Source organism: Cyanistes caeruleus, chromosome 18 (genome assembly GCF_971803275.1).
Source record: "Cyanistes caeruleus chromosome 18, bCyaCae1.hap1.1, whole genome shotgun sequence".
Classification (NCBI taxonomy): Eukaryota; Metazoa; Chordata; class Aves; order Passeriformes; family Paridae; genus Cyanistes; species Cyanistes caeruleus.
The window spans coordinates 2,442,212-2,460,906 of NC_141718.1; the positions used below are offsets into that span (position 1 = coordinate 2,442,212).

The following is an 18,695-nucleotide window of genomic DNA, read 5'->3' on the forward strand; positions in this document are numbered from 1 at the left end:
CCTGCAGTGAAATCCATGCAGAATCCGGCTGTGGCTGCAGCAGCGAGGCTGACACGGAGCACGGGGCTGCTGCTGTTCTGCTCTGGTGTGGAGCTTCTCCACTCAGTGCTCCAACTTTCCCACTGCAATCACAGGGATCTCCTTGAGCTGCAGGCTGCCCTTACAGGAGCTTTGCTGTGTCTCCAGGACACCTGGGTGCACGTTTCTCAGAGGTGTTGAGAACTGTGTGCTGCTGCTGCCCAGCCCCAGGACTTGTCCCTGCTGTCCCTGTGTGAGTTCCCACCTGGGCAGGTCTGTGGAGCCTCAGCACTGGCTGAACACCCAGCCAGAAGGAGGTGTCTGCTTGTGTGTTCCACATGATGACAATGCTTAACCCAAAAACTCAAGGTTGCAGTGGGAAGCTTCTGGTAGAATTGCTGTATATCCTCTTTTCAATGACACATTCCAATTCCAAGCAGGCTGTGGGGTGCTGGTGGGTAATCCTTGGTGAAAAGATATCATTTGTGAGCCCTTCTAGGCAAGGTACAGCTCATGGATGAACCTCTGTGTGTTTGGGCAGTGTTGTTTAGGTTGATCCCAAGGTTCCTACCTGGCTCTTGCAGGAGTTGACTGTGTGTGCTGTCACTGCTGGCATTGCTGGGAATGCTGCTTCCAACACCCTCTGGAACCTGTGGAGGAGCAAGGCACTGTTTGTGTTATTGATTTCTGGACTTTGCTGTCATTCAGGATTTTTGCTTACTGACAGAAGCAAAATAAAAGCAAATCTGTGGAAGAGCAGAAATGGAACTTTTAGGCTAATGAAGCTGTATTGTGTCTGACAAATGGGTGGCTAATCTGCTGGAGAAGGGGGAGGGTTGACTTTTAATGAGAAGTTATTACATGTTGAATAGCTGTTAAATTGCTGTATTAATAAAGTGGACAATCCTCTCTAGCTTGTCTCCTTAAAGTATTCTTTTAATTGAGAACCCCCTTTAATCCATTCTTTTAAAAATTAATTAACATTTTGAGAAACACTTCTTTGACTGTGGTGGCCTGGTTCAGATTGAATTGGGGTTATGTCATGACTGCTTCCTTATGTACTCTAGCTGTAATTTATGGACTCAGTGGCTAACACTTAGCTTCGTAAATAAGAGCTTAACACTTCTAATAACAAGACTAATGGGCTGATTTTTTTGGTCACAGTTCTTTGAATTGGCAGCAAACAGAAGAATAGAAATGAGATGAGAAAACCGAATCTGGTGCCTGGAGTGAGAACTTTGGTATTATTTTCAGTTCAGCTCCTGATTGTTTTGACTGTGAGCCAGCATTTGCAGTGAATTTTGGACTAAACTGTCCAAACTTTAATGTCCCTCAGATATTGCATTACTTGTAGGCTGCAGGAAGCTTTTTTTTGCACAGACTAATTGTCCTTTTCTTCGTGCCATGTTGTGATCAAGCTGGAATGTTGAAGTCCTTTGGCTCCTGTGTCACATTTTGTTGTGGATATGCCAAACCCTCCAGCTTTGGGTGGTTTTGACTTCTCTGAGGTTCTGAGGTTTTTCAGAGGGTGTCCCTCAGGACCAGCAGACACATGTGCTCTGGATGTGGCTGTCTAAGAAAGCCCAGCTCCTGAATCAGGTCACTGTTTACAAAGCAGATTTATGTCAGATATAAATACTGTAATGCCCTTTAGCGAAGGGCATGTGGGGCTGTGCAGCACTCCTGCAATCCGAGAGCTGACAGAGCTGGGTCAGCCAGGATGGAGAAATTCCCAAGGTGTGAAACAGCTGGCCAGGCCATGGCAGGAGCTGGAAAGCCAGGACAGGGAACTGCACCACTCTGTCAGAGCCATCCCTGAAATCTGAACCCAGGGGGTTGGACACTTTCTGCTCCCTGCTTTGCTTCCTCAGCTGCTGTCAGGCTGGAACAAGGTTTCCATCCCATGGTGCATCTCATGAAAAGGAAAATTTTGTGCCTGAAACCTTAGTAAGCTTTCTTTTGTAACACTGTTTTGTAAGGGACACTTCAAAAAAGAACATTCCTGAAACAATTTGGATATTTGTTGGGGAACAAAGGAAAGTTTATTTGAATGGATCTTGGGGAATCAGGAAACAGATTTTGTTCCTTTTGTTTTAATTTACAGTAAATTGCTTTCTTTTGGCCCACAAGTACAGTGTGACACCTTGTTGCAGGACACCCTGATGGACTTGTGAAACTTTAATTTGTAGCTGGAGGAGGTGGTTGAAATCCCATTTAATTTGAGGAATAAAACCACACACGAGTCCTCAAGGAACAGGAGAATTCCACTCTTGGGAAAGCTCTCTGCTTGCTTTGTCAGGCTGAAACCACAATATGTGCTCTATGGCTTTTAAATGCTTTGATACATCCAGAAATTTTCTGTAGAAAAGAGAATTGTTTCCTGGAGAGAATTCTGAATGAAGCCAGATCTTGGCTTTCTGAAACCAGTGGCAGTGGGAGGGGTTCAGCAACAGGTCAGAATTAAAGGCCAAAAGATTTGCTTCAAAGTTTTGTCAGCTTTGTTTCCTTTTCCTGTCAAGGATTTGACAGCTGAAAAGTGAGTTTGGTTTGTGATGTCCAAGATATTAATGCAAAAATTGGGTTCAGGGCACCACTTAATTACATCTGAGAATATTTTCCCCAGCAAGGATTATTTGTATGGGGTTTTGGGGATGCTGTTGTGAGAGTTTGAGCATTTTTTGATCTTGAGTAGTTTCTTTCCTTGTCATTTGTAGAAACAGGAGGTCTGTAGCCCTTCTAGAAGGGGGAGGGTGAGTGCTTGGTTGTGGCCATGCGGGTCTGAGTGTCACAGGCTGTCTGGGCAGCTCTGCCAGTCTTCATTCGAGTTACTGCATCGACCAAACCTGCACCTGCCAAGATTTCAACAAAAGAGAAAAGTTCTTGAAGCTCCCATGTGCTTTCCAGCAGGAAAAGGGCTTATTTGGGGGTGACAGGAGATGGGGTGAGATGTGTGCTGAGAACCTCTGGGCTCTTGGGGAAATTTGGTATTTTCAGGAATTGTTTTATTTTCTGCAGAAATTGCTGATATCTTGAAAGGCAATTGGTAAGAAGAAAAAAAATTCATCACAATTTTTTCTTGTGGAATTGTGCCAGTTATCAGGAAAACTGAATTTGCTTGAGCTACCCCACTCCCTTCTCTGTTTAAAAAAAAAATATTTTGTGGAATCAGTTGGATCCAATCTTGAATCTGCTTTCTCACTGATTCTTTCTTGGATATTGGACCAGGTAATTTTTGTCCTTATGTCTCAATTTCCCTGCAAATGAGGGATAATGGTGGTTGTCCCTGAGGCCAGGGCAGAGCTTTAATGCATCCTTCAAGCACCAGGAGCTGCTGCAAGGAGCACAGCTGGGCCCCAGCCAGGCACTCCTGCTCCTGTGGCTCTGCTCTGGGTGGGTGACTCAGAGAATGTTGTTTCCATTTGTCTTGCCAGTACCTGCATTTGTCTCCTTAGGTACCACTCCTGTCCTTGGCTTAGGTGAATTCATCATTTATTAGTATTTTTTAAGTCCTGAATTCAGTTTCCAGGTTCAGCTATATTTTAAATGTTCATAGTGTGTCCTTTGGGTTGTATTTCTTGCAGAGTGGGGAAGGAGGATGTTGTGTTTTCCCGGAGGAGGTGAGAACTGGGGATGTGGATAACACCTGTCAGTGTCCCTGAGGTCTCTCCTTGCCTGAACTGGCCATTGCATCCTGGTTTGGGAGCATGTGCAGAGGCCCTGGGTGTTGTGGAGGTGCAGCTGTGGCCCCAGGGCAACATCTGGATCTGGGGCAAAGCCAAGGCTCTGGTCCCATCAGCAGCTCCCCAGAGAAGAATCTGGAGCTGTCCCAGAGCACTCGAGCTAAGTGGCTGACAAAGCTCTGTCCTTCTTTAGACTTCTCAAAGAGGAATGAGGGACAGAAATTACCCAGCAATTTGATACCCCAGCTAAAGAAATGGAACTGGTCTGGCACTTCAGCCTCCTCTGCCTCAGCTGGAAACACCCAGGATCTGCTCAGCTGGAAACACCGCAGAACCCTCTAAATGATGTGGGTGGTATTTAGAGGCTGGGTGTTCCATGTTGTGGTTAGCATTGAGGATGATTTGCAAAAGCAGTAAGATGTGATGGTTTAAAAATGCACCATCACTCTATATGTGGGATGTGGAATGGTAGAGGGGAAGAAAAAACATCAGCCCAAAATGTGCTGAATAATGAACTGAAAGTGGTTATTGATTAGCTGTGCACTTTGATTACCCTGCTGCAATCCAAGAGCAGCAAGTGATTCTTTTTTCTTTATTAAAAAAAAAAAAAACAAAAAACTTTCAAAGGCACTTATGAAATATTTAGTGTAATTATTTCCAAGATCAAAACTCCAAAGAAATTACCCAGCCACAGAAACCTTGTTAATCTGTTGGTGTTACGGATGAAAGACGCGACAGAGATGTTAAACATTTACTGCTCTTGTGCAAAATGGCCCTGTACTTTCCACCTCAATTGCACCATTATTCATCAGCCTTCACTGCTGTGTCTGTCTTGTTCCCCATGTAAGAATTTTAGGTGTCATTACAAGTTTCTTCTGATGGAGTGGGACTTATTTTCTTTATCCCCATTTTGCCTTTAGGCAAGACAAGTCTCAGCCTAATGAAACCAGTGTGAAGTATTACAGTGCTCTAACACTGCCTTTGCAGTGGTACAGTGTTTTCCTCCATGAAATAGTCTTTTTAAACCAGCTTTGAATGCTCATTTCCTGTTCCACATGATATTTGCTTAAGTGAGGGAATAAAATGTTATTTCCATCAGGACTGTAACTACTGAAAAAGTGGAGTAGCTGTTGATGGCCCTTTTCAGTTTGAATAGGGAGTTACTGAAGAAGCAATCCAAGGTCTGTCCAATGTTGACTCAAAATCCAAAATTCCGTTTTTGTGTCCCAAAAGCAAGTTTAATGGATCTGCAAGTATTGGGAAATAAAAATTCAAATTAACATTGAGAAATAGCCTGAAATGGACTGTAGGTTGGAAAAGATGAACATAAAGACCCATGAATAAGCTGTAAAATGGGGAATGAGTGCTGTGGTTGCCATTCCAGGGGAGGGGGATATGGCTGTGATGGGTTTGGGACTGAGTGGATTTCAAGTGCCTTGTGCGGAGGGGTAGGAATGAGAGTCACAGGAAATACATCGAGCTTTGGACTGCAGCCTTCCTGCTCTCAGTTTCTTACTTTCATGCTTAGTGACTGGCAAGATGAAAGAGTGGGAGTTTTCATGACTTTCTGCTCTTGATGTTTTAATAGAAAACTGTGATTTCCAGTGCAGCTACTGATGGAGAGAAAGAGAACAGGGGTGGTGTGGACATGGACATTAAGAGCCTGGATGGATTTGTGGTTGGGATTTTACTACTTAATAAGAGTGAAGCCTTGACCAGCTGGTGGGAACTGCACCAAGCTCCCTTGTGCTCCCCCTCCTGAGTTCTGTCAGGAAGAGGGATTGTTGTACCCACAGCTGTAAATGCAGTAACCTCCCAGGGAGGCTACCTGAGAAATTAGATGGGTTTGTTTTTAAACTTGGCCTGCCTCCCATCTCCCTGCCACTGCTGCCCACAGTGTGCAGGCTGATGCATGCCAGTGGCCCTTCAGACTAATGGATGTGCCACCAACCAAAGAAAAATTCTGTCCATGCTGTTTGCCTGGGGCATTCCATAGATTTTTCTTTACAGTAGTTTAATGAGCTGCCAGCAATTTTCAGTCAGTTTTCAGCCAACATGCTGTACTTACCACACTGTCAGTGCTGCTTTTATTTTTGTTTCCCCGTGTGTGTGTATATATATGTGTGTCTATATATACGTGTCTATATATAAAATACATATTACACATCTATATTTATGTATCTGTGCGTGTAATGTTGGCCTGTTTCCAGTGGATAATGCTGAGTCTTGGACTAAGAGCATCCCCATTAAAAGCAGGGTCTGCTCAGTTCCTTCAGCTCACCAGGCTCTGCAGCCTGGCCACAAGACACTGGGGTTTGTGGCTGCTCTCCTCATGCAGACTACTTGGAAACGTTTACACTTAAATGTCAGCGTTCTTTTTAATATTCATCTTTATCCCCACTATCAGCAAAAGGATTAGGGGCTGGTTTGTCTTTCCCTCTGAACTCATCTGTGGCTTGAGTGTGCTTATTAGTTCTTTTAATGGCTTCTTTATTAGTTCATTATTGCATAACCTCCAGGCACGGCAGGACTTGAAATGTTAATTTTCCATCCAAAGTTCAGCTGATGGACTTCACCTGATCCCCCTGGAGTCGGTGTCTGCATGGGGAGGGCTGGCTGGCTTTGCACCACAGCATCACTTACAAAGCAGAAGGAAGGGAGTCAGTTTTTCCTCTCCCAGGTGTTAAAGCTGTAATAGGAATGGAAAGTACAATAAACCAGCACAATATCTGAGAACATTTTAAGCAGAAAAGGTGGTGGGTGTTGTGCACACTTTGCTGTGGTGTTACTTTCCCCCCTCCCCTTCTCCTCAAGTTGCTTCAAGCCAGTGTTTGGCTGCCCAGTGAACTATAACAAGATTTAATAGCTCCAGTGTCGCTATATTGCATTTGGACTGCTTCCATCCTTCAGTTGTAATAAACGTCTGCTTTACAATGAGCTCTTAAATTCTATAAGTGACGTCAAATTGTATCTAATAATGGAAAAAAAGATCAAGTACTGTAAATGCGACTTGTTCACCCTGTCTTACCAAGCAGTGTTTGTCCTCAGCCCCTCGCTGTGCTGCTGCCTCTGAGAGCTCTGGAGCTTGCTCTACACCTGGGACAAGCTGATTTCCACAAATGCTCGTGTTTTCCTTGTCCTCCTCTCCCCTTCCCTGTCCCCTGGCTATGTTGCAGGCAGTGCCAGCCTCACGGGGAGCTCCAGCTGCTCCAGCATTGGAAGGATTGCTGCAGTTTTGCAGTGTGGGCACTTGTTCATCAGCTGCTGATTCACTGTCAGATGGGATCTAAGCTCAGTCATGAAACTCGGATGTGCAAACATCTGCATGGTAATTCTTCTCTGAAGATGTGACAGATGAGATGGGCGATTAAGATGAACGACCCCGCCGAGAGTCAGGCACTGACACAGTGGCCTTGGAGCTGAGAGCATGTGAACTGTGCACTTTTAAGGAGCTTTAACTTTTGATCTATTTTTTCTTTTTCTCCCCAGGCTTGATGAGTTTTTAAATCTGCTTAGCTGTCAGTGAGCAGGTACGAGCCACACTATGAAAATTGAAAACTGCTGATTTTCAAAAGCTCGTTCTGTCTCTTCAGTTTAGTGCTCGTGTGTGTGTGTGTGTGACAGTTTTGAGAGTTGTGATGAGTGTTTTGTGGCCATAAAGCTACTAAATAGAAATGTTGAGGCTTTTTAACCTTTCAGTGTAGGTGTGTCTTGAATCAGTTCCACTGGAGAGATCACTTTGGTGGGGTTGGGCAAGGATGGGAGAGAAGGGAATGGTAAAATACGAGCACTCATTATTCATCTGCTTGGAAAAGCCTCATTAATTGTGTTTTCCCCTGACCTTTACAGAGTAGTGGTCAGTCATGAGAGATTTGCAGTGACACGCTCCAGCCTAGAGTGTGCTCACAAATCAAGAAGTTCCTCTCTGTCCTGTGCTCCTTCCCATGGAGCTGGCAGTGGGATGTGGGCAGGACAGTTGCCAAGCTGTGCTGGTCCCTGTGCTGGATCTCAGGCTCTGTGTGTCACAGCTCCTGGAGAGGGTTGGGCAGGCAAGGCTGGTGAGTGAGGGCTGCACAAGGTTTGACAACCTGTAGATACTTGTGGAAAGCTTCTGAGAGGCAGGGACACTGTGGACCAGCAGGATCAGAGTGACAAGGGACATGGTCTTTGCAGCAGTGCCACTCTGGACAGATAAAGCTGAGCAAGACTGCTCTGGGCCAGGAGGGAAACTGCCGCATTAATCAAGGTGTGAGCGTGAGGCTGCCTTTGAAAACTGCTGACTTAGGCCCTGGGTATCTATTTCCCATTTATGCTGCAGCTTCTAAAGGCATAAATAAATCCAAGCACAGTAAGTATGCAGCGCTTCCAGTCATGGGAGAGCGCTGTGTCCTCCTCCAGGGAGCTCTGCAGGAGAGGGAAGGTGGCCGAGCTGCTAAGCCTGGTGTTGCTTCCCAAAGTCCAAGTGTTTGATCCGCTTGGGGTCAGTGCTGACATCTCTTTGCTATCGCTTTCTTCAAGGAAGTATCTTCTTGGGGGATAAAGGCGATGTAGAGAACCTCAGGAAGGTCTTTAGGGAGGTAGGTGAGGTCTCCAGGTAATGCCTTCGCTCATCCTTTTGCTGTTACAGTTTTCGCTTGGTTTTCTTACAGTTGTTTCTGTTCATTATCTTAAATTTCTTGGTGATGTGAAAATATCGCAAGGAAAATTGCTCAACAGCTGAGTCAAAGATACCAATCCTTAGCTCACAAGCGTGCTTTTTCATGGGGGAGACTTTTCTCAGCTTCTACAGAGACCACAGCCTTGAGCAGGCAGGGGGTGATCAGAACCTGAGACCTGGGGCTGGGACCTGCTTCTGCTACCAGCTGCTGTGTGACCCTCCATGATGAGCTTTCTTTTTAACTTTATAATGGCATAAAATGAACCTCCTGTGTGAGGCTGGAAAAAGCTCATTATAGTTGTTCTCTGTGTCTGGGGCCTTTTCTTCTCTGTTGAAAAAGGGATGCAGCAGCCGTGGCCTGAGGTGGGTTTCTGCTGCTGGGGCGTTGTTCACTGCAGCCCTGAAAAGCCTCTGCTCAGCAGCCTGAGTATGGAAAACATGAGCTGGTCAAAAATTAGTCATTGAGATGAATGCTGGGAAGAGTCATAGCAGCCCTTTTGTAGCCTGAACCCATGGCATGAGTGGTTCTCTTACCTGAGCCTGTCCAGGAGCTGGGATTTCTGTCACACTCAGTGTCTCCCCTCAGGGCCAGCCTGGGAAGCCTGGCTGGGATTTGGCCTCCAACACACCAGTAGCACAGTTTAACCACCCTTCACACACTTACACATTTATTCCTTAATTACAAGCTGTCCACTGTTATCAGCCCTTTGCTACCTCCTTCAGTACCAGGGAGGCTGCCCTGACACTCCCGAAGTGAATGCCAAGTTCATGGGTTAAATGGAAAGATTCTGCTGTGTCTTTTTTAGTGTGCTGGATCTTATCTGCAGATCCAGATAATCCTCCCCTGATTTTAAAGCATGGACACTTTTTTTAGGGAGTTTGTTGTTGTGAGGGAGACTGTTAAAATTGGAAGTAAATGCAGCAGGCTGTGCGTGAGCCTTCAGACATTGCCTGGAGCAATGGCTCAGAGGTGGACCTGACTCATCACAGCAGGATATTGACTCTGCAGCATAATTGTGATGCTTTGAGAACCTGATTTTAAAATAATTGAGGTATAAAATGATGTGCCTGGCTCTCACAGTTACTACAGCTCTGGGTATAAATTGAATAACGGGCTGTACAAATGTGCCACTTGGCTATAGCAGGAATGGCAGCGAGTCTGGAAATGTCCTGCGTCACCGCTGTTTTCCTCTTGCTGGGAAGCTGGCTGCAGGCTGAGGTTTGCAAACAGCCTCTGGATCTTCCAGTTGTGCAGCCACACAGGGGTTTGACAAATCCATGGAAAGTCCAGCTTGGTGTAGCCAAAATCCAGTGGTGAAACACTGTCTGTTTGCTATTCCCAGCACCTGGAGCATCTCAAACACCTCTGGCTGTAGCAGTGGGCTGGATGTAGGCAAGTGCCATGGGCATTGCTGGGGTTTTGAGCTCCCCTGCTTCCAGAAACACTTTTTCCTCTTTCCCATCATTTCTGCAGATGAACTTCTGTGTTTTGTTTGGACAATACAGTGAGTGGTCTTTGATTCTCTATAAAATCCCAGGATTTTGGAAGGAAGTCACTCAGTGAGCTGTCTGGAAGGGCCATTTTGTCACATCTGTGCCATCTGGAATGGTGTTCCTCTGGATCTGAATTTGGTGAAATACCATGTTTTTATTTCATGGTTTAATACCTAGACTCCACTGCTCTTGAAAGGATAAGAACAGGTTATTTCCAACTCAAAGACAATCCAAACAGTAAAATTAGCTTGATATTTTACCTTTTTTTTGCAGGTCTGGTTAAAAAACAGACAAACAAGTCAGGATTGTTCTCTTTGTGCCTTCTTCAGGGTCTGCTGCTGCCTGCAGTGCTGTTGGCTGAGCCCAAACAGTGCTTTTTAATCATTGACCACAGGGAAAGAGAAACCCAAAGGGAACTTCACACTGAGCCCTCAGCTCCTGTAAAAGCTGAGCAGGAAGCTGGAGCAGGAGCCAGTGCTGTGACCAGACAGGCTCCGCATGCCAAGGCTGCTGCTGTGCCTGCTTGAGGCCAAAATGTTGGGATTTTTAGTCTGTAATAAAATAAACCCTCTTGTGTCTCAGCCATCTGAATTATTACCTGACTGGCACTTTATTATAAACACATTTTTTCCATGTTGATACTGGTTTCTTGCCATTTTACTGCTTTTTAGGTTCTGTTTTTTGTTTTATTCATCTCTTCCAATCGATAGGTATGTCCTGTTTTTAGCAAGCAGTAAGGGCAGATGTAACCGATGTTCTGATGATGGAGTAGAATCACTTTCAGAACATTTGGGGAACAAGGGGAGAAGCTTTTAAATCTAATTTTCAAGTGTCTCTAAAGCACAACAAACCGCTCAAGTTGCATAGCTGAGTCTCCCACTGCCATTAGCTCCAAGAACTGGGATCCTGGAGTTGCACCATTGCAGGTCTGGCCCTTGAGATCCATCCTGTGGTGGTAACTGTTGTTCTTTGCCATGACACTAATTAAAAACCACTTAATGAGATTACCTTCACCTGTTCTGGAGGATTAGTTTGATGGAGGAAATCCTGCACGTGTGTGTGGATGCACACACTTCTGTGCAGAGCTCTGCAGTGTAGGGAGTCTTCCCAGAATTATTCTCTACAGGCTTTGCCATAGCAGAGACTTTTTTATCTCCCCTCCACGCGCTCAGATTGCTCTGACAGCAATAAAACGCGGCAGAGAATTGAATTTGGAAATAAATTGTTTAGATGATGCAGCACCAGCCAGTTCACTATTCCAGAAGAGTCGGTCTGGGGTGGATTTGCTTTAGTGCCAGATCAGAAATGTGGCAGTCAAAGAGAGGTGAGCTGGGAGCACCGTGGCACGGGGCTGGGTGTCCCCTGGGCACTGTCCCCGTGTGTGCTCGGCACTGGGGCAGCCCTGGCAGAGGTGGCACAGTAAACCTGGGTTATAAATACTGAATGTTGTCCCTGGTTGCTCTGTGACCATGGGCATGTGTTTGAACCTCTCTAAACCTCGTAAAAGGTTGGTGAAGTGTTGTGCAAACACCGACTGGCACTAAGGGCTGTTGATAGTGGAGCGGTTTCCTGGTTCCCCTATCATGGTTTAATCCACAAGATAAATTGGTTGGGTTTATTCTGTTGGTTGTTTTCACCAGCCACAGGGTTTGGGGTTGGTTTGGCTCCAGCAGCTCTCTTTGAAGATGTCCAATAAGCAGGTGCAGCAGAAAGGTGGATTTTGGTGATAAGAAGGAACCAAGTGAATGGTTTGTGTGCTGTGAGAGTCATCACCAGATCCTGCCAAGGCTGACTTGAGCTAACAACAGACTTTGCTTCTTGTGTCCTCTTTACCTTACCTTCCTTTTATTTCCCCCTAACTTAAATACAGTTATTGTCTTTATCCACAGTCCATAGGGGGTATTAAAGGTATTTGAAAAGTTCCTGCTTTGACCTGTGGTGTAGTAAATGCTGTGTTCCCTGAATTCTTAACCAGTAATTCTGTTACAGTGCCTTGAGGTCGGGTGTGATGGGATTTTTCTCTGTTGCAGTTTGATCTTTGACTGTATTCTCATGCAGTGGGAGTGTAAAAATGAGCCTGACATTGACAGAAGTGACAGGAGGATCTTGCCAGCAGACTGTTTTGGAGATGCAAAAAGAAGGGGTCTTACCAAGACTGTAATTCAGAATAAAGCAGGGAAGAAAAGTACATTTCTGCTGTCTTTATTCTTAGAATCCAAAGATCTTTCTTCATCATGTTGTTACTGACGGCTGAGGAAGTCAAATTATTGCCTTTTCTTGCTGCTAAATGAATTTGAGAGGATAAAACCTGATGCTTTTGAGAGGATGCATTTCTGGTGTGCTGCTGACAATGGAGACTGTGGGCAGCAGCAGATCTGCCTGTTCATTTGGAGCTTTTGTCACATCTCTTCCGTGGAGATGCTGTTGCATATGAAAGTCTGATTGATATGACGGCAAAGGTCAGGAGGGTAATAGCTTTGATGGTATCCCCTGAAGCAAATCAAAATTCTTCTGAAAGATTCTGTTCAATTTGATATCAAAGGTCTGGTAGCACTTCAGGGATTCTTTTCTCGGCTATTAAGCTTATAGCTATTACAAAAACTAATGTTTGCCTATTGGTTTTTTTTTTCTAAGTAGGATGTTGTGCCATAAGAATGGAAAATAACCATTTGTGTCTTTCCTCCCCCCTCCTTTCTGTCTGTTTCAGGGATCCTCGATGCATTTCCTTGCCATTATTTAAGGAGCCTTTACTAAAAGCTTTTGGATTGTGTTTCTGAGCGGACAAGAGATTTTTATATCCAAAATGCTCATAAAGGAATATCGTATTCCTCTTCCGATGAGCGTGGAAGAATATCGCATCGCCCAGCTCTACATGATACAGGTCAGGAACATTCTGCTCCCTGCAGGGCTCTGGGGGTTCTCTCTGGGGTGGGGGACAATTGATGCAGGACTGGAAGTTATAAATTTGGGTTTTGCTGTTTGCTTATAAAAGAGTAGCTGGGAAAGTAACACAAACTTCAATTTCTGACTTGCTTCCTCTTCTCCTTAAATTGGAGAACCTCTGTGTGACCTGCCTGGGGAAACAAAAATTCCTGTTCCTGTGGAAACACTCAGCCCAAGTGTGTGGGTACCTATGGAAGGGATCTACAAGGCATAAATATCCACTGCTTCCCAGCTTACTGGTCGTGCCAATTTAGGTTGCAAACCAAATTCTGTTATTTTCTTGGGAAGCAACAGTCTAATGTAAATTTGAGTGGGTAAACCAAAGGTGTAACTTGGAATTAAGGGAGGGAAAGAATTAAATGTAATATATCTGTGCTTATACACCACAGTGAAACAGATACTAATCAGTTTAGGCATAAAATGTAGATTATTTTAATAGGCTTCTGGATACTGATGGGAATTTTGTGGAATTCCCTGTCTGCACTAAAGCAGTTAATTAAAATGTTGGATTTTTGTAACTGAAATCCTCTGTGCCCATATTCTCCCAGTGTTTGAAATCCAACCAGGAGCAGTTATAAAAGGAAATGAATCTGAAGTGTTATTTCATTGTCCCACACTTTAAATAAAATGTAATTTTGCTCATCCAGCAAAACACACATCTAATATTGAGTTTGCAGGAGAACTCTGCTTTTTGAAGTGGGATGAAGCGGTGCTAGAAAAATCTGCTTTAGCTTAAAACCTAAAACAATGAGGAAAAGCGAATCCCACAAACCAAAGCAAAAGCACAACTCCCCCATTTCTCTCCTGATCACCCTGCTGTGTTCCTTAAGGATTCATGCCTTGACTGTTACAAGAATGTGTGGTATTTTGTAGTAATAATGGCCAAATTCTGTTTTCTGACACAATTCTGTCATCTCTGTGTTTTTAACCTAAATTTTAAACAAGCATAAATAGCTAAATATTTTTCTTAGGTGGCTTCATTTTTCTGTACCTTTTTCTGATGCTGTAGCTGCTTTGAATATTGGTGTAATTATTTTGTTAACAAGCATGTCTTCCTAATTTGTCTCAGCTGCTTTGCATGAAGAGCTGGTGGATGGCAGCAGAGTATTATCTGTGCAGAATTTGTCAGCGAGCAGCAGAGCGTAGGGGAGAGTGGATTAGCAAGGAGGAGCCCACCTGATTAAACAGAGGATGAATCCTTAATTGGGGAGTGTCTGTGGGGCCTCCTGGGAATTCTGGAGGATTTGGTCAGGGAAGTGGATTTTAGCTTTTTGATCTCAGAAGTTAAATTTGCTAATTTTAATTTCCTCAGTACAGAGCACTGGGTTCTTCTTTGTCACTTGACAGGGATTTTGGCCATATCTTAACATCAAAAGGACACAAGAAGCCAAGAGGGGCTCATGCAAGGGGAAGTTCACCAGCTTGAGAAGCTGCATCTCCAAATTGCCATCCGGCCCTGCTTTAATTTTCTACTGCATTGAGAGGCAGCAGAGTAAGGTTTCCTCTGAGATCAGGTGTCAAGTCAGGTTTCTGATCTCCCTCCACTGTCCTGGAGCAGGGGGCTAAGCTGGAAACGCTTTATGTAGCCCAAGGTGTGGGGGAGCTGGAGGAGGGCATGACAAGCAAGGGGCTTTGCTGTGTTACTTGTCCAAGTAGCACAAGGAGAAAAGTGAGCTGTGCTGTTCCATGGGAATGCTAGTTTCAGCTCAAGTTTGAAAAAAATAAAAAAAGCAATAACAAAACAAAGACCACTTAGGGTAGAGTTCATAGTTTGGTAGCAAATTGCTTCAATTGTTCCTGAAATTGGTGGAAAGATTCCTGCAGGCCTCAATGTGAGCTTTTCCTAGACCAGGATATCAAATGCTTTCTGCAGTTTGATTTAAAAATGGGGTTGTTTTGTCTTTGAGGCAGGCACTGGGGTAGGAGCAGTAGGCAGCGTGACTTTGTCCTTTTCAGAGAATAAGAAAGTGCTTCATGTCTGTCCTTTTATTTTTCCTCTGAAACACGGGAAGAGGCCACAGGAGAAGTAAATTCTGTCTGTTGAGCCCCTTATGGGAGCAAGCTGAGATATCCGTGCAGAACAGCAGTGGAGAGGCATTTCGGAGAAATCTGTGGCTGAAATGTAGAACAGAATGTCTTGAAGTAGTTCCCTCTTCTTGGGAAGAAGAGAGATTCTTAAAAGCAAAAGGTTAATTTCTAAGACATTTGTCATGTACGGAGTGGTGGTGTTATTGCTGGAGGCACCAGGCAGCCTGGTCCTGTGAGAAGCACTTCTCCAGCAGTGGAAAAGGAGATAGCATGATTGCTCCTCAAGGGTTTTAAGGAGCATCAACCACATAACTGAAGTTGATCACTCATTTACCTTTGAGCCCATGAGTGAAAATTCCCGTTAAATTCCCGTTAAATTCCAAACCAGTTGGTACAAAGCTGGTTGGGTTTTTTTTTTTTTGTTTGTTTTTTGCTTAAGTATACATTTTCCTAGATTTCAGCATTGTCCAAATGGAGGTTTTCCAAAAGGCCCTTCTCCCCCAAGCCCTGTGATGGAAGTGGTGCCTCAAAGCCATGTGGGCAGGGATGGTCAGACACAATCTGTAGTACTGACATCACTTTTCAAAGGCATTTTCATGTAGATTTTTGCTTTGCAGTGGAAGGATCAATCATCTGTTTTCATGAGAGAACAGTCCCTTCTTAGTCTTAGATGTCTCAACAAAACTTTCTACCAGATTTGTTGTAAGCAGCATCATGCCCAAATATCAAAGGATCCTTCCATTAAATGGGAACAGGCTGTACTTATATTTGCTGTGTTTACTGGATGGGAGAATTAAAATTGTGCAGTATGTAATCCACATCTCTCTTGCTTCTCTGCGCCACTGGGCAGGCGAGACGTGCAATAAATCATTGTGTGCATGCCCATGTTGCTCTGTAATTCCTCTTATAACTACAAGTTCTGCAGGCTGGTGTATAAAGCTGTGAAAACTGAGATGAGTGGCCTGCTGCTTTGCTTTTTAATTTTTTTTTTTTTAATTTGAGGCAAGAGAGCAAAAAGTCTCCTAAGTTGCTTTCTGCTGGCTTCTGAAATATTATCTACAGTCAGTGGTTTCAGTACTTTAAGCAGCACTTAAATTCTTCCCCTAAATAAGTTAATTCTACATTACAGCAAGAACTTAATGTACCCTCGACTTTCTTGAAGCCTAGCAGATCTGAACTGAATTGTTTTTCCTCTATTAAATTTCAGACTTTCAATATCCTTCCACGGGAAACCTCTCACGCAGCGTTGTCAGCCTCTCCAGGTTGGGAGCCCCTGCTCCAGAGCAGTTTGGTTTAGCTTTTCCATAGGCACAAGGCCTTTTTTGCATCATTGCTAAGGTTTTGTATCTTTTGAGGTCCAAATTAAAACATACTCATTTTTATATCTGAGCTAAGAACCAGCAGTCTTCCTTCCTGCTGTGACCTGTTTTTATTCTGGTGCATAAAACAGGCAAAATATTTCAAAACAGTGAAATCACTCTTTGTACCTCTATTAATGTAACTTTTCCCTGAAATCTGTGTGCACATTTAAAAGCCAGTCCAGCTTCCAAGGGTGAGAGTTTCTCAATTAACTCAGCCTGGAGAGTTGTGCATGGGACTGGGAGTGGTTTGATCTGGGGAAGCTGCAGGCTGCTGTCCTAAAGTGAGCAGAGAGGAACTGGAGATGAGCACTGGAATGAGTTCTGTGAAACACAAACCATTTCTAGAGGGAGCAACTGTAACTGTCTGTAGGGATTTGTTTCTTCCTGCAGAAGTTTTGAGCCAAATACTCTGTCCTGGATGTCTTCTCAGACTCTGCACATCACATCTGAGGCGTGTGTGTTATTTCAGACTCTGTGAGGTGAATCCTGTTGGGGACAAAGGGATCTGTGTTCCACATTAGAGAGATCTTATTAAAGGGTCTCTTAATTCTTCCCCTCCTTGAATCCTGCATATTTTTCTCTCAGCAGCAATCCTTTTGTGGAACCCTGGCATCCTTTCCTTGTGTGTTCAGGGAACCTTCCTTTCTGTATACCTCCTCCTCCTCACCCCAGAAACAAGGCACACATTAATGGAAAGTCTCTGTTTCATAAAAGCTTGGAATACGAGCCCTGAATGCGTTTGTCAGGATGTTATTTGCCAAAGGTCAGTCCTTTTATCATCTTAATAACGTTCATTACTGTGCTTCCATATGCCATGAGATTCCGAGAGACCGCTGCCCTTCTGACCCTTTCATAAGATGAGAGAATTCCTCTTGTTATTAAAACTTATTTTTATATCAGCGTGCGCAGCTTTCTTGTCTGTTGTAAATAACTCTGGTCCTCATTTTGTCTACACAGATTTCTCTGGGTATTTGTGACCTTCCTCCAATGATAGTGTGCTTTAAAAATATTCTTCTGCTGGACCTAGTGATTACCTTTTGAGGATGAGACTTATTTTAAGATGCAGTGTCATCCTTTCGAGTTAATAGTGTTAATGCTTTGTCATTCATCACTTTGAGGGTCCATGACTGGGAAGGGCCTCTGGCCCTGTTTGAGGCACTGCATGGAAGATAACCCATCTGCTCAACACTGCCTGCTGAGCTCAGGCAGGATCCTGGGAATTGAGGGCTTCTCTCATGTTTTAACATGAGCCTCTCCTCTACTGTCCTCCAGGGCTTTGCATTTATTGCTTTCCCTGAAAAATCAAAGCATGTTCCAAGCATCTGCTGTGCTGTACTCTCCTGTCCAGACTGCTGATGGAGTATCCTGAGTCACTCTCCTCTTTCCTGGAGGCTCATGGTTTGTCCATCATCTCAGTTTCCAAACACCTGCACTGTCCTATTTTCCCCTTCATTTCCATGTAGCTCTCAGGAAGTACCTTTGAGAACAGACTTAAGACTCTGCTTGGTGCTGGCAGTAATTCTTGAGGCCCTGTTGTGATATCCAGGTGCAAAAGTCGTGTCCCTTAAACCCTCAGCTCTGCTTGGCAGTTGCCAGCAGGCTCAGCAGATGGTGAAGGATTGATTGAGTGAGGGAAAGCAAACTAACCCTTCATCTCTGGACACTGAAGAACTGGATGGCTGATTATTTTTGTTCTGCATGCAGATGCCTTGGCCATCTGCACAGACAGACATTTATGCTTCAGTTTTAAAGCAGGTGATGCTGCTGACGGCTCCAGAGACCCTGGAAGGCTCACAAGTCTAAAAGCAAAGACTGGTTTGAAAGCAAAGATCGGTTTTCCCCCCATTTCTGTGCTGGAGTGTTAAAAGCTGTGGCTTCTCTAATCTCTCTTCTTCCTCTGGTTCTCATAACCTGTTCTTTATGATGATGAGGATTTGCATCCTTCTGGAGGAGGAGAGTAAGGCACTTGCAGATGGTTAAGTTTTGAGGACAGGGGTGGTGCAGTTACGTTGGGTGATACCAGACTTGGGGGTCTCATTTACACAGGTGACAGTGACACCCATACAGGTTATCATTTTGGGAAAACATACAGAAGGAGCAAACAGTTTTTCTACATCTACTTTTTCCCCTGGTTTTGTAGTCCTTATCCTTGAATTCTTACATTGTCTGGGATTCCATGTCATATTCCAAAAAAGATTGATTTTAGGGTAGTGAACTTGATGTTGCCTTGACAGTTCATGTGCTCTCTTTCTCTTAACAAAGGTGAATGAAGCTGAGATAATGTTACAACACAAACAATTCTAAACACAGATTTTTAATACACTGCCAGTGCTACTTTTTTGCTGCCAAAAACCATTTTTCCTTCTGTATTTTTTTATTCTTATGAAAGAAGGACAAAAATCTTGATAAGGGATTAGGTTCTCCCTTTTTCAAATACCTGAAGGCAAGTAATGAATTAAGTATTAGGAAGACTATGGGGATTTCTTTAAGCTAGTCCTGCAGTATTTTAGCACA

At 44.1% G+C, this 18,695-nt stretch overlaps 1 protein-coding gene across 21 annotated transcripts in view; it reads left to right on the forward strand.

The window, feature by feature from the left end:
• Positions 1-18,695, forward strand: part of PITPNM2 (phosphatidylinositol transfer protein membrane associated 2) — a 124,394-nt gene that overhangs the window by 48,924 nt on the left and 56,775 nt on the right. For 15 of the 21 annotated variants that reach the window (XM_086855288.1, XM_086855276.1, XM_086855279.1 and 12 more), the window contains one exon: positions 12,557-12,730. In XM_086855288.1, coding sequence (XP_086711414.1) covers positions 12,653-12,730 — 78 coding nt within the window. In that variant the 5' untranslated portion in view covers positions 12,557-12,652. Of the gene's footprint in view, positions 1-7,187; positions 7,229-12,556; positions 12,731-18,695 lie in introns of all 21 variants that reach the window. The other 6 variants (XM_086855285.1, XM_086855273.1, XM_086855293.1 and 3 more) reach the window with 1 other exon arrangement.